The sequence below is a fragment of the Vipera ursinii genome (assembly GCF_947247035.1).
Source record: "Vipera ursinii genome assembly, chromosome: Z".
Classification (NCBI taxonomy): Eukaryota; Metazoa; Chordata; class Lepidosauria; order Squamata; family Viperidae; genus Vipera; species Vipera ursinii.
Window position 1 is genome coordinate 90,646,040 of NC_139517.1, and position 22,931 is coordinate 90,668,970.

The 22,931-nt window shown below is 36.0% G+C and overlaps 1 protein-coding gene across 2 annotated transcripts; it reads right to left on the reverse strand.

The window, feature by feature from the left end:
- Positions 1–4,646: 4,646 nt before the first annotated feature.
- NPY (neuropeptide Y) lies at positions 4,647–22,593 on the reverse strand. 2 transcript variants are annotated; one of them, XM_083379133.1, is made up of 4 exons: positions 22,524–22,554; positions 20,498–20,637; positions 8,692–8,772; positions 4,647–4,871 (listed from the first exon to the last, which is right to left on the reverse strand). In XM_083379133.1, the coding sequence occupies exons 2-4, from the start codon at positions 20,635–20,637 to the stop codon at positions 4,847–4,849; spliced, it is 246 nt and encodes an 81-aa protein (XP_083235259.1). In that variant the 5' UTR covers positions 22,524–22,554; the 3' UTR covers positions 4,647–4,846. The 2 variants fall into 2 exon arrangements, with proteins under 2 accessions (XP_083235259.1, XP_083235258.1); XM_083379132.1 differs by having other exon boundaries at positions 4,770–4,871; positions 20,450–20,637; positions 22,524–22,593.
- Positions 22,594–22,931: the final 338 nt, after the last annotated feature.

The window sequence follows — 22,931 nt, forward strand, 5'->3', positions numbered from 1 at the left end:
AGGGAAGAAGAGAATATGTTGAAACAATTATCTGTATAAAAAAGGACAATCATCTCAGCACTTTTAGAAGTAGTTTCTAGTTAATAACTCTTCCCAGCTAATACTTAAAAAAATATCCATATGGTGTTGTGACAGTTCTGAAAAAGGGGAAAATCAACCATTCTTAGAATAGAGGTGCTATGGCAAAACAAGCCTTCACTGACATGGGAAGAAATGTAAATGGTACTTCTGGACTAGCCAGATAAGGCAGTACTATCTCAGCTGGAGTTTTATGCCATTTTAAATAAATTCTTCATTTCAATGCAAAGTTATATTAAATTCACACTGCAGCAAACACACAGTTTGTGCAAGAACCTTAATCATATGTTTCTCTCATTTCCCACATTTGGTTTGGAGTCCAGGCAAGATAGCAAATAAAAGATGAGAACATCCAGCCAAGTGTAAATCCAGCAGGATGACTCATCATTTCTGACTGATGTCACCCCCGGACTTGACAGATGTTCTCAGTCTTAAAAGAAGAGCTGTGGTCTGCCATGACGATTAATATTCTGTGAATAATAGGAAATTGTATTAATTTGGGATCCTGCCTAAAGCCTCGAGGAATTATGAGAAACAGTGTGATAATGGAAAAACCCAGATGTACTAACTCATGGCAAAATTAATAACTCTTATTGAAGAATGGTAGAAGCAATAACTGTGCCTTTATTATTCCAGGTGGTCTGCTTGGAACTGTTTTCTGACATTAATTTTTAACTAAATTTTAGCATATGGTTACAGTGATAACTCACATCCATTAAACTAAAATTAAAGTTTGAACACATGCCGTCTTGGAATATCACTTTCATGAGATCAGTGTGATTAAGGAAGAAACATGAGTTTGAAATTGGTCATGCATTCATGACCTTCTATGGTAATGTTGTTTATGTTTGCATTTCCAAACATTAAGCATAATGACGTTTGTAAGCTGTATGTTCAATGTCAGTAAATCTAGCCATTCAAAGCAGAGTAATTTGCATCACTGGGCATCAACAGAACCTCTCTATTGTGCTTGCATACAGGTAATCCTTGTTTAATGATGGCAGTTGGGACCAGCAATTCCTTTTCTAAAATATGTGGTCCCAAAGTGTAGCATCTCATGAACACACCAACAACAGCAGTTCCAGTTGCCGTCATTAAGTGCAATGTCAATTATTGCCATTTGCGACTTCCTACTGGCTTCCTCTTTGACTTTGCTTGTCAGAAGCTGATAAGGAAGGTTTAAAATGGTGGTCATGTGATCAGACAATGCAAGATCATTATGTGTGCCAGTATCCAAATGCCCAAGTTGTGGTCAAGTGACCATGGGGATGCTGCAACAATCTCAATTACAAATACAAGTTGTAAGTCTCTTCACTCAGTGTCACCATAACTTTGAGCAATTGCTAAATGAGTGATCATTAAACAAAGACTATCTCTACCGCATGGCATTGTTCTGTTTTAGTTGTCTTTAGTCATCTTTTGCAACTCTGGAATTTTGCAATAAGAAAGGAGATGCATAAGGGACAACTGAGGGATGGACAACCTTTGCTCCAGGAAGCAAAGTTGGTGTTGCCAGGCTGTCCTAATGATAATAGTAATAAGTATTGAGCAGGGTCATTATTCTACATTTGCTGTTAAAGTATTTTTTTAAGTTAAAAGAGTTTGATACATGGGATCATTTAAGCAACCAAATTTCCTTATATGAGGGCAGAGCACAATATCCTTCACTTCACCATTCTCTTCATTATCACAGTGCATGGAACTGGGCCGATCCTCCCCATCTTTTTGCTGGACTATGCTGGCAGTTCCGTGGTTTTCCACTAATCCATGAAACGAGTTTGCCCCTTTTTATCTCCATTTGCACATTGTTGGAGGCATAAAGTGTGTGTGTTCACACATTATAATAAGGTAGTTTATTGATTTTGGTCAGTGTGTTATATGAATCCAGACACAAGAATTTACAAACTATGGTTTTACAGATTAAAGTTATGTGTTATCTCTGGGGCCATGGTTTATTTAAAAATCATTATTAAACAAATTATAGTTGTTATCAGGGCTTTTTTTCTCATAGAACGCTCAGAACGGAGTTCTGGCACCTTTTTTGGATGGAACCTTGTAGGGTAGGCAAGGTGGGTTGTATGACATGTGTGAGTTCCGGCACCTTTTTCTTTTACAAAAAAAGCACTGGTTGTTATGAACTTTAATACATAAAGAAAATGTCCTGATTTTTTTTCCTTCTCTACTTTTAAGATCTTTGTATCATAATGAGAAATACTAAAAAGTCATGTCCATTTTAAAAAAAAATGAAGCTCCCATTGCAATGTTTCAGAGATTTCTGGCATTCTGCCTAATTAAGTCTGGAATTAAGCATCAATCTTTATGGGCCTTTCAGCAGTGTTGCAGCCATCTCGAAGATCGGTTCCCAATTTTCTTACAAGGAAGAAATAGAGCAGGGCAAATTAAATTATTCTCTTCAGGACTCCATTATTAAATATCTGTCATTACAGGCTTTCAAATACAGACCTTATTTTCTAAATTTTCCACATGAAAAGCATTCCTTCCATCATAACTAATTTAACTAACTAGTACAAATAAACACTGCTGTTACATTAGGACTCCTTTCATGCCAAAGGGATTGCCATTTCCTTCTTCTGGAATGATTTTTAATCCTCAGGCTACTCTATAGCTGTAGGATTTCTTGATGGTCTTCTGTCCAAGTGCCTTCTAGATCCAGCTCCACTCCAAAACCAGTAACTTTACCATGAGTGTGGGAGCTTTCTATACAAGATGGTGGACAAATTTATCATATGTATGGGGATAGCCAGTTAGTAGGTGATTTTTCTTCTGAAATCTTGCCAAGAAAACTGCAAGGACTAGTCCAAGCAGTCATCAGGAGTCAGGACTGATTCACTGACTGACTGAAACAAATGAATTATGGAAGCAGAGAAATTCCTCAGGATAAGAGTCCCCGATGAAAGTGCCAGAAATTACTTTTGAAGAATATAATTTGACAATCATGCATTGTAGAACAGAGCCCAGCTATGCTGACTTTGCTCCCATAATTATTATGAGGGCATAATTTGAGAGGTGGGCAGACAGATAGGCAGACATAAATACATCTGGGGAAAACAGGGAGATAAACTTATCTGGGAGAACAGGGATAAGATAAAAGTTATTGGCTTTGGAACATGCAAATGACATCATGTGGTTTATTTACAGAGCCTTGGTGGAGCAGTGGGCTAATGCCTCCTTAAGTAACACCAGCTGCCTGCAATTAGTGCAGGTTCGAGTCCCACCAGGCTCAAGGTTGACTCAGCCTTCCATCCTTCCGAGGTAGGTAAAATGAGGACCCAGATTGTTGGGGGCAATTAAGCTGACTTTGTAATAATGCCGCTTGGGGGTTGTGTGAAAGCCCTAATAAGCAGGCATATACATAGAATGAAGGCTACTGCTAAGTTTGTAAGCCGCCCTGAGTCTTCGGAGTAGGGCGGGATATAAATGGAATTAAAATAAATATATAAAATAAATTTGGTTTTGGCTCAATCAGTTATGTGATCTTGGTTAGTGATGGTTTATTCATTAAATTATATTTTTTTAAAAAGCCAGAGCATGGCATCATGTGTGAATACAGCACCGTAGCACTATCAGCCACTATACCATGATTCTGATTAGGTCAGGGGCAACTTGGCTGATAAGGAAGCTGATAGGCTCTTTTCAGCTCCCAGTAGCACTGGAGGGGACTTTCCATGGGGATCCCAAAGTTTGGGCCTATTGGTGACAGACTGGGTTCTATTTAATAAGCCATAGATTCTGCAATAATGCTTAATCTTTGTAAATTATTTTTTTTCTGTTTTCTTAAAAAGATTATTTCTGTTTTCTTATTTCTTCTGCCCCTCCTCCCCATGGATAATCATAAAATACATGGAGTAGCAATGATATTAATATGCGTTTCTCAATTAGTTGGTATATTCCACAGGTCTGCAACCCGCGGCTCCGGAGCCGCATGCAGCTCTTTCAGCTGTCTCCTGCGGCTCCCAGTCCTCTGCCATGTGCAGTACAAAAAAAAAGTGGGACTAAAAAAGTTCAACCAATCAATTCAAATATGTAGGGTAGGTGCGTATCTCGCCTTGGCTCCACTCTTCAGTCAAACCTTGTTCTGCGCATGCGCGCATGTACGTGCATTTGCACACATTTTTTGCGGCTCCCAGTTTTTCCTTTTGTGAGGGAACTGGTTCCGAGTGGCTCTTTCACTGTTTCAGGTTGACCCCTGGTATATTCCAATGGAATATTAGTAGATACTTTTCTTTTCATAAAAATGATACAGAAAATAGTTGTCAAGACAATAAATAATATTCTGTACACTGATTAGAGAAATATGCACTTTCCACATAATTTTATTTTTTTTTCAGTTGTGTCATAGGCAGCAATAGTTATGAAATAAATAATGTTGTAGAAATCAATTGTTAAAAATGAGCTTCTGGACCAAATATGCAAAACAAATGCTACTCTTTATACAATTATTAGGTTGGGTGCTACAATTACTATACATGCTATTTTAGACAGTAATGAAGTTGTAAATTAAATTTTAATAGCTTGAAAAATCTCTCCTCATTAGAGTGACTCTCTTGCATTAAAATGTTCCCATGTAGAGTACACAAGTTATTTATTTAAATAAACATACGTACAAGGATAATGAAGGGAGAAAAAATCTACAGAATTCAGGACAATGACTGCATGCACTGGTGGGTGGACTTCCAACTGATCAACTAACCAATGGCACATGGAGTGGAAACCAGGAAAAAACTATGAAAGTCAGCTGTGATTCCCATCACCACACTGCAGGATCTTCATACCTGTAACACAATATGAAAAAAGGGGGAAAGATTCAAATGTCTCTGCAAGAAAATTAAAAAGCATTATATAGTCTTAGATCTTTGAAAGAAGAATAGGCAATGAGCTATAATAATACAATTGAATTTATAATATTTTGCATATTTGAATTACAATTCACATATGAAAGAAAGGAAAGGTAATATTTTCCTTCTAAAACACAGCAAGTTCTGATTTTTTTTGTTTCTTTTTATTATTGGTATGCCACTAAAGAAGATTCCAAAGTTTAAACTAATCAAGCAACTGAATTGTTAGCTATGTATTAATAAATAGAACTTATGTGTTTTTCCTCTTTGCATGCAGGATCATTATTTTAATAATATAATGAAATGTTTATATTAAAAAAGTATTATTTAGTTATACATAATCAACAGTTGGTTATGTAAAAACTATTATCAGACATATTATTTTATACTTTTCTACTACTCCTTACTCTGGAATAAGCACTGTATCAGTAACTTTAGGAGAAGCAAATTACTTTATATTTAGTCTCAGTGAATAAATTATAAGTGGAGACATTTTAGACTGATAAATGTTGCAGTTTCACCAGCTTCAGTCAGCATGGGTAGTAGCCAGGGAAATGGGGAAGAATATGGATTCCTTATTGCTGATGTAACATGATTCATCATATGAAAGGAGGCAAGTGTCTTACAGCTTATAAATTACATCCACACGCAGTGTGTAATAGATTGTTCAATGCATACAAATTATGTTTGAACAGTTTGAACATCTTCTCTAAGATAGATGCTAAATTTTGGGATTCTATTGCATGACATGAGTCCTCAATTTTCGGCCCTCCAGGTACAGTATACTGGAACTCAAGTTACTAGGATTCCGAGCCAGAATAATTAAATATTCTCAATATTTGGAAGCTAAGGTCCCAAATTTTGCAAAGGACACTCAGTTAGGAAAAAGAAAACTAGGCAAAGCATTTATCAGTTTTTATTTATGTGTGTTATCAACTTTTATTTCAAACCAATGAGGGACTGTAATCAGAGTAGCTCCAAGGGCAACATCAAGGGGCCTTCCATGTGAGAAAAAAAATGCGAAAATGCAGTTGAAAAGGGTGCTGAATCAAAATCCTCCTATTATTTCACTTTATAAGCATAGAAAGTGTATAACACATACTCTAGCTTTTACTTCTTTGTGCTGATGTTGAAAATGCAAAGATACACAATTGCTATTTTCAACTGAATACAGGAGAACTTTATGACTGTGACTGAGCATAAACTTACTTTATCAGAAAAGGGTTGTGGCCTTTCTATAAATCTTTCCCACCATATCAGATAGATTATGGAGAGAAGAACATTTTTATCATCTCTCTATGATTACATTGACCAGCAACTGATGTGAAGACATTATTAGAAACAACCATTTGCCTTAGTATCTATAAAAACACATAATAATTTAAATGTGGCCTTTCTTCTGGGATATATCCATTTTCTGTTTTTTTTCTTCTGTTTTCCCCCCAGAATGATAGCTGCCAATATTCACTAAAGTCAGAAATTTATAGTTTTACCACAAACCACTGACACATATCCATTTACTAATAAAGGAGAATATTTGCAACTCAGGGTTGACATGGGTCTTTGGTGCTCTCTGAGCTTGCTTGTTTTCCTGCAGGTGTTTCATTATCAAAACTAGCACTGATAATATTACCTTGTTTGGATAATGAAATGTCTGCAAGAAAACAAGCACACAGAGAGCATCAAGGACCCTCCATATCCATTTAGAAATAATTTTGAAATTCTGCATTTGAAGAAGGCAAGTTGTTCATTTTCTGAATTTCATTTGAATCTAAGAAGGCTGGAAATTAAAACATCTCTGAACAAGAGATTATCTGTCTCCTCTTAGTAATGGGAACAACTCTTTTCAGACAATAATACAGGGGTACCTCAGTACTCATCATTAATTGGTTCTGAGAGGCATGATGATACCAAAAGCGATGAGCATCAAACAAATTTTTCCTAGAAGAAATAATGTAGTGAGTCACAAGGCTGCCGACGCACACAGGTTCTAGCTTTTCCATTGAATACCAAACAAACAATGAGTACTGGGATAAAATTTTCATGACTGCTAAGCTTGTAAGCCGCCCTGAGTCTTCGGAGAAGGGCGGGATATAAATGGAATTAAAATAAATAAATAAATAAATGTCAAAATCTGTTGAGTACCAAATTTGATGCATTTCAAAGCAGCTGAGTACCAAGGTACCACTGTATAAGCAACTGTATCCATAGCAAGCTAAGATAACATTGAAAGGACAACACATATATTATGATGTCACAGTACAAATGGTGCAATTATAAAATCACATCTAAAGTAACGTAGTTCACCTCACTGTGTAAAAACATATACATTGTAATTTGTTTCCTATTTGCACACACACACACACACTGCAAAAAAAATCCATAAATACAATCAAGTTAGAGCATTGGACAATATCACAGATTCCTCTATTAGCCCATATATATATATATATTGGCTAAAACAGTTTGTCCCAAATTTCAGAATTTTAACAAAAAGCAGAAAAGGAACAAGGCTTCAGCTGGTGCAAAATGCGGCCGTGCGGGTGCTTATGGGAGTATCTCAATACTCCCATGTTACACCTCTCCTGCATGAGCTGCATTGGCTTCCGGTTGCCCTCCAGGTGTGATTCAAGGTGCTGGTATTTACCTTTAAAGCCCTACATGGCTTAGGCCCAGGGTACTTGCGAGACCACCTGCTGCCAATGTCAACCTCCCATCACCCAGTTCGCTCCCACAGAGTCGGCCTCCTCAGGGTTCCGTTGGCCAGGCAATGCCAGCTGGCAACCCCCAGGGGGAGAGCCTTCTCTGTGGGCACGGCGACCTTCTGGAATGAACTGCCCCCAGAGCTGCGGGCAGCCCTTGACCTTCGATCTTTCCGCCATGACCTGAAGACATGGTTGTTCCAAGAAGCGGGCCTGGACTGACCATGGTTTTTAATTTGGTTTTTATTGTGTTAAATTGCCCTGTATTTCTTAATTCTTTTTTAATTTTTGTATTTTATGTCTCTTAATTTTTATTGTTGTGAGCGGCCCTGAGTCCTTAGGGAGAGGGGCAGCATATAAATTTAATAAATCCTAATCCTAAAGTCATTTTGGGGTAAGTTTGGCTTTGACAGAACCTTTAATCTATTGAAGCATTTAAAGGAATTTACAATAGGTATATAAAAATGTACACTAAATCTGAATAAGAAAAAATAAGCAATCCATTAAAACATGCAGAAAAGGATGTGAGAACTGAAGAAAGGCAACATTAAAAAATAAGTTTTTAACTGATGTCATCCAGATAATCTATTTTAATATTGTCACTGAATTGTTAAATATATGTTTATCTGTCTGATTTTGTAATAAAAATGACTGCGCATTCCATAACTTTGGTGGAAACTTTCTATGTCAAATAGAAGCATTGTAGGAATAGTTATTCAACTAAAATTAGGATCAGAGATTTTGTTTTTCATGGGACTGAAAAAGAAAAAGAATGAGAGGAGAATGTGGCAATAAATGTTATCCGTGTAAGACTCAGTCTGTTCATAGACCAATATAACATTCATACTTGGAATCTTTTTTTCTTTTCAGACACCAAGTAAGATTTATCATCTTTCAATGTAGAATACAGAACTCATCAACATTCCAGAATCGGTGAAATCCCAGATTTGTCCATGCAAAACCTGGGCTTTAAATTATATATAGTGTAGTTTACAGTGCAAATAAAGTTCTGAGCAACTTACAGGAATAACTCTCGAAATCTACTTTTCTATTACCTAGATCTAGGAATGTTTTCTGTGCTTTCTCGCAACAAAAGATCGGAGATCAGCGTCTCTGGGCTGGATCGCTTCCCATATCTGTTAAATGAATTTAAAAATTAAATTTGTTAGATTTTTTTAAAGTAAAAAAGCACTAAACAAGTATGAATAGGCACAATTGTCAACCAACATTCACTGCATATTTATTATTACAACTAATACATACTGTTTTACTGACCAACCGAAGAAAAATATATAGTATATAAGATCTAGTGTTAGTAACAAAGGGAAACAATTCAACTTAACTATTAAATGAAAATTAAAACACAATCTAAACATTCAACAACACACACACACACACCAATATGTAATCCTACAAAGGTGCAACAGCTGACTGATCTTATACATGGGCTTTCTAAACAAAGGATCTGTGTTCAATTCTGCCATCTGCTAATAAAATATCCAAGAATACTGGGCTCAAAAAACACACAGCTGATCAGAACTCAGTAACTGCCTCCAATCATCTTCTGACATGTTGGAATACAACTTCTTCAACTTCACCCAGTATGGCAGAGAATAAATACAGTCAATATAGTAAAAGTTAAGTATGATAATATAAAGTTAAGTATGATAATATGAAACATTGAATAATGATTAAAAGCCTGATGATACAGAACATTGTGTGCATAAAACACAACTGAGAAGGAATCAAGTTAACCTTTCTAAAGAATAATTGTGCTACTTCAACAAAAAGAAATAACATACTTCTGCTACTAGCAAGGTATCTATTTATCCTGCAGTTCCAGCATACCATTTGACCAAGCAACTTATAGAACCTCATTTTACTGACAGTGAATTAAGATTTAAAAAGCAGCTTTTATAAGTCAAGAGAGAAAAACGAAAAAATATATGCAATAAAAAACTATTTGACGCTGCAGAAGAAAGTTCTAGTAAACCTTACATTCTGTCAGAAGATCTAGGTTTAGAAACACTATTTCCGTTGCAATTGTATGCATACTTGTATAGTCAGAAATAATTTTCAGTGTTTCTCTAAATCTTCAAAAGCTAAAATAACTGTCTTTCATGAAGAATATGAATAGAACCAGCTGTATTATTAAATTGAAAACAAGTATTTTATTTCATTATACAGTTGATTCAAATATTTATCTAGAATGGTCCGTGACTTGTTTCTGCTTGTCTTTCTCAAAATATAGGCCAGTGGACTTACCTTAAGCAGCAGATCAAGTAAATATCCTTTTAATAATAAAGTCCAGGAATTCTATTTGTTTTAAAGAAATATAACTATAACAAAGTATGTATTGGAATCAGTTAATAAGATTATTGGCTGATATCTTTAAAAATAAAAGATTTAAATTCTTTAATTAAATGGTTTGAACAAAACTGTCATTCTCTCATGCTTGAAACTGAGCTCAAATCTTTTTATTTAAGCAGCTCTACCATCCTGCAGTTTTAAGACAATATTTCTTCTTCATCCACAGCAACAAAGCAAAATAAAAATAGATTCCTTAAGAGTATGATTTATTATATAACTTTGAAGAGATAAATCCATTCTTTATATTTGGAAGAGAAAAACTAGAACATGATAACATATTTTTATTGTATTGATGAATTCTAATGAAGATATGATTTATGCAATGATTCAACTACAGCATGACTTGATAATTTAAATACTTCTTTGCAAATAAACTCACTATGCATGAGGATAATTTACATTCAAAATTTAGAAATGTTCACGTATCAATTCAGCACTGCACATTATCAAGAAATCAGGTCAATATTTTTGTAGATATAGTTGGTGGCTGATGGGAGCTGCCACTAAAACATCTCTATCCCAGATGATAAAAATGTCCTTGAGAGGTCCTTAGTGCTCTCTGAGCTTACTTATTTTCTTGCAGATGTTTCATTACCCAAACTAGGTAACATCATCATCTAGCACTGAAAATGTTACCTAGTTTGGGTAATGAAATATCTGCAAGAAAATAAGCAAACTCAGAGAGTACCAAGAACCCCTCATGTCAACACTGAGCTATAAATATTCTCCTTTATTAAAATGACCTTAATAATCTAGAAATTAGACCAATTTCTCCTAGTCTCCTTGCTTGTGCTAGACATTTACTTCCATTGTTCCAAGTCAGCATGGATCATTTAGAAGTACCAGGTTGAGATAGATTGAATTAGATAGAATAGCCTCAAAATATGTGAAACTTATTCTGTTCAGTTAGCAAATGTGAGAGTCTTGGTAAAGAGAAGTTAATGCTGAATACTGACAAACTTTACAACTGCTGCTAGTGAAAATTAATTCTGAATTTTTCCCTCTCAAGAATCTCATATCTGTCTTAAGAGTAAGAGTCTCTTAACTGTCCAAGCTGCTTTTTGGAAACTTTAGAGCTATTAAAGAAAGAGGTTGTAGAGACATAGAAAATAATTACATTGAATTGCCAACATTTTTATCCACTATAAGTGTATTTTTTAACATTGTGTCTTTTGGAAAACATTATGAAAAGTCATCTTTTTTTCTGGAAGAGTGGAAGAGCAAATGTGCCATTGCAAGAAGATATGGAACATAACAATAATTTCATTTCTCATTGTTTAATCACAAAGTTGGCTTTTAAAGTCGTCTGTCAAAATCCTTGCTAATATCTGTGGTGAGGGTGATAGAATACAGATTCTGGCCTTACATGATTTGCCAGATGTTTCTTATTAGTATTAACTTTTTCTTCCCAACCTCATCAGTTAGACACAGATCAGGAAGAATGCTCTGGACCCTACAGATGCATAAGAGTTTGCTTGCAGGTCAAACAACCCTGGGGACAAAACCCTTCCCCCAAAAAAATCTTTCCCACAGTGAGAAACACTTAGAATTTGCCAGTCTCAAGTCAGGAAATAATGGGCTTTATGACTCTTTTAAAAGAGCAGGAAGTAATAGACTGTTTGAAACTTAGCAGAAATTCTCCCCCCCTCTTGTTCCATAGAAAGCAATGAGAGGGGAGGGATGAAATGTTTGAATAACAATTTTCTTCCAGATTTTTGTACCTACTTTGCTCTTTCTTTATTCAAGAAATTGTACATTTCTTTTTTTCTTCTTAGAGTATTTCTACATGTAAATCTTAAATCTGTTTTAATTCTCTCTAGAGAATGTAAAGTCTACACTGGCTGTAATCAAGATTTTTTTTAAAAAAAATATTCTATTCTTCTCTTTCTTCTAATATTTCCAATTGGCTGAAACCATGAAATAAACCTTCAAGAATGTCTATGTTTTAGTGACAAATGGAATTGCTTAATACACACAGGATGCTTTCCTCTAAACATGTAATTTATATAATTTCATCTAGCTTAATAAAAAGTTGGCTTTGCTTGATTTTATTTCTAACTTCTACGGTTAGAATTGTAACAATTTTTTGTTAATATGCTCTAAATTTATTTTCTGTTTTCCAGGAGTACATGTAACTCTATGTACAGATCTGTATAACTCTGACAAACAAAAAATAATTTAAGCAGTTGGAATTTATATTTTCTAACATGGAAAAATGACAAATGTTTACTTAAAACTTTCCAGCGACTTTTGGAAGAACCATGAACTGATTTTGCTCTTTATCTGATAGGCCTATTCATGTCTGAAGACCCTCAGTTCATCCAAGAATAAAATAAGGCAGGCCCAGGTCCACGATCAATCCCACTTTTTTTCTTCTTTCCTCTATTTTTTCCCTTAATCAATTTGAAAAACAATTTTGAAAACTTGTAAAAATAATATTATTTCTTTTTTGTTTATTTGTAAATTTTATTGCCTGCCCATCCTATTCATGGTACATATCATTTTATCAAAAGCAATAATAATGATGTACCTTATTAAATTCAAGTGATAGAAATTATAAGGAATATTGGGAATTATTTCAGAAAGTGTCAGGAATGTTCTCTCGTGAAGAATCAGGTGATGCTGGAAAATTTTGTCTTGAACACTTTCGGACATTTCTTTAGAGACCGATAGATCGTCAATTTGACGATCATCCCCTATCAAGACGATCGTCCCCTATCAAGACTGTGATAGGGGAAAAGATTCAAAGATCTCTTCATTGCATTCTACTTCTGATCTCCTCCAGCTTTTTGTCATTGACCAAGCAACAACAGAAATAAACTTGAAATATAATTTCATTTAAAACCAGCTGCACGATCATGAATCAGTCACTCTCTGTCGGCCCCAATTGGCATCAGGTTCTGTGACAAGCCATACGGAAAAACAAAAACCCTGACCGCAACATATAATGATAAGCTTCATTGTAACAAATAGAAGGAGCACCAAAAACCAAGATCCTAAAATTAAGAATTTCATTTTAATATTTGTTCTAGATATAATTTGAAGTGTAATCAGACAGGATTCACATATTTGAAGCAAGCCATAGTATGATATATTACTGTAAACCTTGCAAGGAATGGCTTGTTAAATAAACACAATTTAGCAAGCCTTCGTAGCGACAAAAGGGATCTGCTTACATGTATAATTTAACACTTTTAAAGCATCACAATCAGTTTCTTATTTATTTATTTTATTTTATTTTTTATTTTAATTCCATTTATATCCCGCCCTTCTCCGAAGACTCAGGGCGGCTTACAAGCTTAGCAGTAGCCTTCATTCTATGTATATGCCTGCTTATTAGGGCTTTCACACACACACCCAAGCGGCATTATTACAAAGTCAGCTTAATTGCCCCCAACAATCTGGGTCCTCATTTTACCTACCTCGGAAGGATGGAAGGCTGAGTCAACCTTGAGCCTGGTGGGATGCGAACCTGCACTGATTGCAGGCAGCTGGTGTTACTTAAGGAGGCATTAGCCCACTGCTCCACCAAGGCTCTTATGTCTGGATTTGTGCAGAATTGCCCTACCCAAGAAACTGTTCTGGTTTGTTTTATGTTCACATACAACAACATAATATGAGAACCAGAATAAGGCTACGGAGAGCAGTAACTGCTGCTCTCTGACAGTACTTTATGGGAATTGTTCGCAGTTATATGCATGATCTAGTGGTCTACAGAACTGCAACTCTGGGCCATTAAAAATGCCTTGGAAAAATGTAATGGAACTTTTTTTTGCGTAAGATAATTGCAGCAAGATTACTGTATGCACAAAGATGGAAGGATTCAGCACTAGCACAATGGAGGAATAGTTGATGAAGATGACAGAACTTGCTGAGAGGGCTAAATTGACTTCTTTAATCTGAGAAAAGACAATATCTACATTTATTCCTCACTTGAAACCCTTTATAGATTGTGAAAGCAGAAAAAAAAGGCGGGGGGGGGGAACATGATTTAAGATTTTAATGATTAGACAGAATAACAGAAATAACAGTTATAAGAGCCTTGGTGGAGCAGTGGGCTAATGCCTCCTTAAGTAACACCAGCTGCCTGCAATTAGTGCAGGTTCGCATCCCACCAGGCACAAGGTTGACTCAGCCTTCCATCCTTCCGAGGTAGGTAAAATGAGGACCCAGATCGTTGGGGGCAATTAAGCTGACTTTGTAATAATGCCGCTTGGGTGTGTGTGTAAAAGCCCTAATAAGCAGGCATATACATAGAATGAAGGCTACTGCTAAGCTTGTAAGCCGCCCTGAGTCTTCGGAGAAGGGCGGGATATAAATGGAATTAAAATAAATAAATAAAATAAATATTGTAACCAGAGTAAGAAGTAAATTTATAATTGTACCGCTACTCTAAAGAAGATCAGATGTACTTCTTTGTATCTTTTTTCTTTTTATATTAATTTTTCATTTTCTTATACTTTTAGCTTTCTGTTCAATTTATTTTTCTCGCTAAATTGGTTTATATTACTTGTTTACTTCCTCTTTAAAAATGTTTAATAAAACAGATCAAAAATCCTGAAAGAAAAGGATTTCTATTCAATTCCTGAAATCTTTTTAGCTATTTTATTGCACAATCATTTATCTGTTTGCTAAAGCAACTTTAATGGGTAATATCATCCTCCAAGCTTCTAATTCAATTCTTCCTGCTGTAAGAGTCCATAGTAAGTGAAAATCTAATAAAATCTTATTTGTTTTGAACTGTAAATCAATTAGTGGATGAGTCCAACTGAAGCATGCATTTTGGAGCTAAATGGGATATCTCATAACCAGTTGTATTATGGTATTAAAACATTAAAGGGGAGAGATTTTACTTCTGAATTTCATTTCTATTATTTAAATTATAACATTGAAATATTAAAATAATCTGTAGTTTTGTATTTCCCTCTCTCTTAAGTCTTTTCCTGAAAGGCTAATTCCAAACTAATGCACCCTAAAGACCCCTGTATCTGAACTAATTATTTTACAGTATACAGCCTACTTTTTAACTAAAACTTGGAAATCTCAGAAAAAAATATAAAGTATTGCAGCCATTTTCTTTAAAAAAAACAGTTTAAATCTTGACTGATCTCTCTAGTCTGAACTGCCCAGAAATCTGTTTGATTTTAATGGGTCTACTCTTGTTATGACTTAATCACATAATCTTTTAAAATGACATTTATTAATAAATACATGCTGCATGTATACCCTTCTTTGTAGTATCCTCTGAATGAAATCTTTTATTTGACAGGCTGCCCAATGCATGTTTATTTTAAGGAAACAGACTCAAAAGGGAGAAAATGGGCATGGAAGTTGCACCTGTACAATCAGTTGAAAAGGATAGCATATAAGTCAACTATTCAATCTCTATCACAATATGTCATATTTCAATTCTAGTAAATTATATGTGTATTTTTATGTATAAATTGCATGTAAAATGTATATGCAAATAACATCACATTTTTAACCCACAATCAAAACTGAGCCAAAAGGCAGGACAGTTATTGAGAGAGTTTTACCCATTTTACAACCTTCTTGCCATAGTTATGCGAATCACTACAGCTGTTAAGTTAGTAAGATGGTTGTTAAGCGAATCTGGCTTCCCCATTGACTTTTCTTGTAAGAAGGTCACAAAAGGGGAATCACATGATCCTGGGACACTGCAACCATTATAAATGACTCCAGTTCCCATGAGCTGAATTTTGAGCACATGACCATGGGAATTCTGCAACAGTCATAAGGGTGAAAAAATAACAAGTCACTTTTTTGGTACCATTGTAACTCTGAACAGTGACTAAACGAATGGCGGTAAGTCAAGGAATACCTGTATTTCTCTTTTTGCAATGAGGCTTAAGAATCCACACTATGCAGCAAATGTGCAATAGGAAATCCAGACTTTTTAAAAATAAAAATGCCCTTAAGTGATTCCTAAAGCAAAGACTGCACCCCATTTGAATGGTTCAGACTGTAGGATCTGGTGGGTCCATTCTATATACAGTTCTTTTTATGCACAAACACAAATACAGGTCAAGTATTATAAAAAGATTTAAAATTATTTTATAGGAATATGTTTTCAGTTGACTAATTTCTGTGAATTTATGCAAGTAGTTATATATAATTAAATAACATTTTGGCATACAGAGAACCCACTATTAATGATACAAGTGTGAATATATGTACTAGGAAGCCTATTTTACACATTTTGTCTACTAGAACATTCCCAGAAAATTATGTAAAGAGATGAGTGAGGAAACTTTCTGTAAACTATCAGCCCAGTCTAGTGTTGAAATACAAGCCTTAAGAGTTGTCATTAGGATTCTTACAATGCTAAGATATGACATAATTCCCATTTGTTTCTGCCACTTTTGATCATAACTGTTACAATTATTTGAGGTTTTTCTCCTATCACATAGTAAAAGATGGGGTGGGGATCTGTGATCAAACCAAAGTTGTAGATAGGTTAGTTAACAAATATTTGTTTAATTTTTACCTTCACATTTCCTTCCTAAAAAGGGAAAGATAAAAGTGTGGGAGCAGAACCAACTTAGAGAAGAGAAATGTGTGTATACAGTCCATGAGCTTTTCTTCACATGGTCTCCTGAAGGTCAACCTTGTTGGAAAAGAAAAGGTCTTCCCACTTTCAGCAATGTACTACAGCACTACTACATTCATTAAAATAATCTCTCCGAGCAATGCTCAGTATCAGGGTCACAGTTCCCAGTCTACAACATACTTGCATCTGAAAATTTCAGATCAAGCAAGGGACAGGTTTTATTCTTTATTTCCACAATATGCACACACTAAATTCTACTTGCTCTCTCTTCACCTTTTTCTCTTAAGAATGTTTGCCTAGGATTGATAGGATCAAATGCTATTCACTTTTATCTTCAAAAGTTCAAATTCCATTTATAATGACATTGGGCTGATGATGGAAATGTGAGATCAAGCAAAGAGCAAATAAAATAATTGATCTTCTTTTTCTACATTCTAGAATGGTCTCTCTGTTAGTCTGTTGCAGCAAAGACAACAGACTTTCAACACCATAAAAATAATATATTTATTATTGTATAAGTTTTTATGGTCTAGAAAGTTGATGGAATGAACTCTAATTGGCAAAACCGTATGCTATAAAAATGGATTGGCATAAAATGGATTTTCTTCCTTTTGATAGTGCAAGCTTAGAGTAAACATCCATTTCTCATGATCAACTCCTGACTTGAGCAAGGTTAACAAAATCAGATACACATTAACAAAAGGTTACAATAAAACTATTACAGGGATTCATATAACTCCTTTCTTCTTGAAAGAAAGAATTTTTCTATTTTATACCTTATTCTTTGTTGCTTTGAAATTTATTAAAGTGTAATTTAAGTCTATTTAATAACTGCAATGTGACTGATTTTAGGTGATGCTTTTTGTTGTTATACATTATGTATATCCACATTCAGAAGCTACCTGGCTATTCATAATTCCTAATCTGAAAACAGTCCCATTGGAAAAGTCTAATTAAGGTGTAAGTCAGGGAGGCTGTGAAAACTGCAGACTGTGACAAAAAAAGTAAATGAGAATACATAGATCTATCACAAATATGACCCCAATACAAAGGTCCTTTCTTTATTCCATATGCCAGCCAAGCTTAGATTATTGAACTCTCCCCCCTTGGCCACCAGTCTCAGAAGAGGAGATACAGTCCATCATTAAAAGCTTAAAGAGCAATAAAGCCCCAGGTGAGGATTTTTTACCAGCAGAATTATTTAAGAAATTTCCCAACTGGTGGGGCCCTGTATTAGCAGGTCTTTTTACACACATAAATAACACCTGCCATATACCAGATGGGTGGAAGATGGCAATAGTTGTCCCCATATATAAAAAAGGGAATAAAAAGGATGCTAGTAATTATAGGCCCATCAGCCTGATTGACATTGTAGCAAAAATATATGCTAGGTACCTTTTGAACAGAATTGAAATCTGGGTAGAGGAAAACAACATCCTCACAGAAGAACAAGCAGGTTTTAGACAAAACAGATCTACTATTGATAACTGCATTGTCTTGAACCATCTAATTGCCAAATATGCCTATAAGAGGAGACCCCTGTTTGCTGCTTTCATAGACCTTACAGCAGCATTTGATATGGTAAATAGAGACATACTATGGAGTACATTGACATCTCTTAAAATAGAACCCAGACTCCTGGCTTTGATTGAAGCCCTTTACACAAGTATCTGTTTGAGAGTGCGGTATGGGGTTAATGGGGCCCTGACTAACAGGATTCACACAAATAAAGGGATAAGGCAAGGGTGTATCCTGGCCCCATTATTATTTAATTTATACATCAATGACTTGCCAGGGTTAATGAAAGATACTATGGTACACATGCCAATGATCCTAAATACTTACTGTAACAGCTTGCTTTATGCTGATGATATGATTTTATTATTATACTCACAAGTAGGATTACGTAGGCTATTAAGAAGATTCAGCTCTTATTGCCAGGATAAATGCCTAATCATTAGCAAATCTAAATCGAAAATAATGGTGTTTGGAAGAAACCATCAGAGACATAAGTGGCAATTAGATGGTGAACCAATTGAGCAGGTTAATACCTTTGTATATTTGGGAGTAACTTTTTCCAAGACTGGATCTTGGGCCTGCCATCATCAACAGAGTACATTTAGAGCAAAAGCCTATTTGAATTTATTGCTCAAACTAAAGAACCATAGTTACCCAGGGTCCCTAGCTCCATTACTCAAGGTTTATAAGGCTAAGGTTACACAATGCTCTTGTATGGAACAGAAATTTGGGGTCTTTACTCAACCACAGTCCTAGAACAAACACAGTCCCAGCATTTGAGATGTATTTTGGGTGTAGATCCAAGAACATCTGCTGCAGCAGTTAGAGCTGAATTGGGAATTCATACAATTCAGGCATTATCTAAAATTAGAGCTTATAACCACTGGTGCAAAGTTAATGAAATGGAGACTGATAAACTCCCCAAATTATGCCTACTAGAGCAAATAAAACTACAATCATAAATCTCCTGGATCACCAAACTAACAAATTTTGTAAGACGCTGTGGCCTTCCTGTCTCTTGCGTAACAGAAGAACAATCTAAAAAAAGAGTTGCCCAAAGAATTAAGGATATAAAAGCACAAACTGATATAGCTATCCTTACTAAGGTAGGTAACTTGAAATGGCTGAGTAAATACAAATGTACTTTTCAAGTAGACAGTTATTTGAAGTTACAACTCCCAAAACATCTTAGGGAGATATTTATGAGAGTGAGATTCGAACAGCTTGACACAATGGTCAGATATGGGAGATTTCATGCTATACCATACAATGAGTGTCTCTGCATTTGCGGAGCGACAGAGGTAGAGGACCTGGCTCACATCCTATTGGACTGTTGTCTGTATAAGAGGGTGAGAGACAGGCATCTTGGTCTATATACCAAATGAATGACCCATTGGGATCCCCTCATCAAAATAACTTACCTTATGTCTGGCCAGAACTTGAAAATAACATTTAACATAGCACAGTACTTAAACAAAATGATCCGGTTAAGATCTGCATATGTGGGACTGATTGAAATATAATGTTATATAATGTTATCATATTTTATCTATATCTTAAATTATTGTACATTATTACAATTTCATTTTAGATTGTATTTTATTACTATTTCATCTTAAATTGTATTTTATTTTAATTCCATTTTAAATTGTATTTTATCAAATTCCATTTTAAATTGCTTTTATCAAATTTTAGTAACAATTTGTTGCTGGAACTTTGCACTTTGATATGGCCCAAGGGCTAATCAATAAAGTTGTAATGCAATATAGATCTATCACAAATATGACCCCAATACAAAGGTCCTTTCTTTATTCCATATGCCAGCCAAGCTTAGATTACTGGACAGTTAAGTTATTAAGAAAGGCAAAGGTGAAACTGACAGCCCTATCCCAGTGCTCTTGGAGACAAAACAGTTCCATGTCTTTTTTTTTAAGGACTAAAATGGGCCCCACTTAATATGTCTCCACCACCAATGAGATAGGAACAATGCCACATGTTTTGAAGATTGCCTTGCAATAATTGAATTTTGTTACTTTTTATTACAGTTTACCTGGAAGGAAAATTCAGGAATGCAACTAGTTGGGATCGACAGTCTCTAGATTCCTCAAAATAAAGGATAAAGTTAACAGGGAAACATGCATTTGGAACAATTCTCCATTTTTTCCTGCATAATTGAATAGAAAATACAAATGACCTAGGAACTAAATGACACTATGTTCAAATTCTTTCATTTTCTAATATGGAGGACATCAGGATAAAAAAAAACTTTATGAAGACGATGGAAGATTAAAAAAATGATACATAGTCATATCATACCCTCCCCCTTTTACACTGAATGTTACCCTGGTACCTACCTTTGCCGTGTTATGAGGTTAATGTAATGCCTCAATGCTGAATAGTACCTGGCCATGTCTTCTGCAGGGGCATCTTCACCAGGGCTGTCTGGTTTAGAGGGATAAGCTTCTGCCAATGTACCCAGACAGATCAGCAAGCACAGGGCGAGTGTCATCACGGAAAGCCCCAACCTCATGGTCCCTTGCATCTGTAGGAAAACAGGGAAAATGCAAGAGGGAGGCAACCAAAGGGTTATTTCAATATTTCTCTGTTCCTTTCCCCCCAGGAAGGAATGAAAAATGCATGGTTGCCAACTCCTTGCCCTCGCAAAGAGTTTTAGAAGAAGCTCATTCAGATCTATCAAGTCACCAATTAGAGTCAACTGCAATTGGCTTACAAGTCTACATAAGTAGATAAGTAAAGAAATAAAATTACTTGCCCAGAGGCTAGTGTCTAAAACTAGAAGATGGAAAGATGGAAATTTGCCTCTATGCTTCTGTAACCTCATTAGCTTGCATACTAGCCCCTGTAATTATTTAATGTTGAGTGGGAACCTGTTTGTGATTTGGCTTTAATGTATTACAAATTGCTATGAGGTTATTTTAGTTCATGAACATTGCAGAGCTATTTTAAGTACAAAAAGAAGAAAAAATATCATTCTTCTGTACCCCAGTGATGAAATTACATTCTGAGGAGAAATATTAGGAAAACATTTGTATCAAATTCCTTTCCTGTTTCTTTTGTACTGGCTGTTATTTTAAAACGTTCAAAACCTTTTCTCCTGTGGAAACAGAAAGGTCTACACCCTATTATAGTATTCAAAAAGGCAAAGTACGACTATTCCATTTTTCCTTCTTTAATGGATTTGCCCTAAAAAAAAAGAAAAATATAAGAAACAATACAATTACAAACAGAAAACATCGTGGAATCACCCTTCCCATCATCAATATGGCATGGGATTACAGAATAAAAATATCGTATGAGTCTGTTTAGATCTTCTTATGGGTAAGTTTCGTTTTAAAAAATGCCTAATTCTTATAGTTCGTTTATAAAATTTCAACCGAAAACTTACTAAATTTGCAGATTTGGTGCCAACTATTCTCATTAGTTGCATAACAATGAGGCATTGAAAATTATTGAAAATCTCAAATCACTGCTAATTCGGGAATGCTTAAAACTGAACTCTAGGATTTGTGTCTGAATGTTAGGATAGTTCCCCCCCACACACACACACACACCCATTTTCCTTCCACTGTGAAAATGGAAAGATTAACCTTGGGGTCCTTTGATGAAAAACAGATGAGGATTTACCACTAACTGCCCAACAAATCCTTCCCCAACTACATAGAACCCGATATATTCCAAAGGTATTAAATCATCCCGATGTTACATTCTTTTGAAAGTCTTGTTTATTTTACTGGGGCTTGTTGGCTTGTTTTCAAATTATTTTAACTTTCTCCCATAATCTACTGATAACAAAAGAATTCCAATTCCCTAAAAAGAAAAGGGAAAAAAAAGAGAGGAGGGGGATCTTTTTCTCGAAAGAAGTGGAAATAAACCGAATAGATTCTCAGTCATCCCGATAGGTTTTTGTCTGGAAGTTGGGTCATGGCAATTAGACTTCTCTTCTCTGGGTTTGGAACATTTCGCTGTTTATCCAACTATTCAGCTACTTGGATAAGAAGCGAATGTTTCAGACCCAAAGAAAAGAAATCCAGTTGCCAATGACTCAACTTCCAGACTAGAGAAAATAAAAAGTGTATTTGGAGAAAGGCAGGACGCCTTCCTTCTACACCCGGGTCCCGGGAAGCTAAATGACAAGGACAATGTCCAAATGAACTTAGCCGCACGCTTTGACCGCAGCGTCGCGCGGGAAAAGTGGCGAGCTTTTACAAGCGCAAGAAAACGGGGCTGGATGGAAAGCTGCTTTTCAACAGGAGGAATTGGTTGCCGAAGGAACGCACAGGGGACAGGCAGTAGACATCGAGGAAACTCAGTCCGATCGAATTTCCCGTGAGTAGGCGCGATTCTTCCTATAAAGGAGAAGAAAGGGGCGAAAAGAAAGCGAGCGATTCGGGACAGGCGCCTGCTCACCTTTTGTGTTGCGTGAGACTCGCTTGTTCTGCCTCTCTCGGATAGATATTGGTCGCTTCCCTCGCCAATGGCTCAGTTTTCCCAATGTGGGACTGCGCGCTTCGGCGAGGGTATTTTATGGCTCCTCCGGCAGGCAGGAGGGGCCTCGGGCGATCGCGCATGGGTGGCTACAAATTTCCCCCTCCTCGCCCGCGGTTTCCTCATTCTCTGTCCCTCGTTTGGCGTTGGAGGTTGCTTCAGCTCTTGCGCTGACTTGGGAGGGGGCGCAAAGCTGTTGAGTCAGAGGCTCTCCTCCTCCCGGCTGCTATCGGACAGGTTTAAGTCAAAAGAACAAGCCGGGACGGGGGGGGGGAATTCTCCGATTTTCTCCGAGTAATACATTTTCTCTCTCTGGGGAACTATTGAATC

Bases quoted from the DNA above. Each gene is read 5' to 3' on its own strand.
- NPY (XM_083379132.1), bottom strand. From the start codon at position 20,637: ATGCAAGGGACCATGAGGTTGGGGCTTTCCGTGATGACACTCGCCCTG. The intron at 8,773-20,449 runs GTAGGTACCAGG...TTCATTTAACAG, and splicing joins AACCTCATAACACGGCAAAG to ATATGGGAAGCGATCCAGCC. The intron at 4,872-8,691 runs GTAATAGAAAAG...ATTGTGTTACAG, and splicing joins GAAAACATTCCTAGATCTAG to GTATGAAGATCCTGCAGTGT.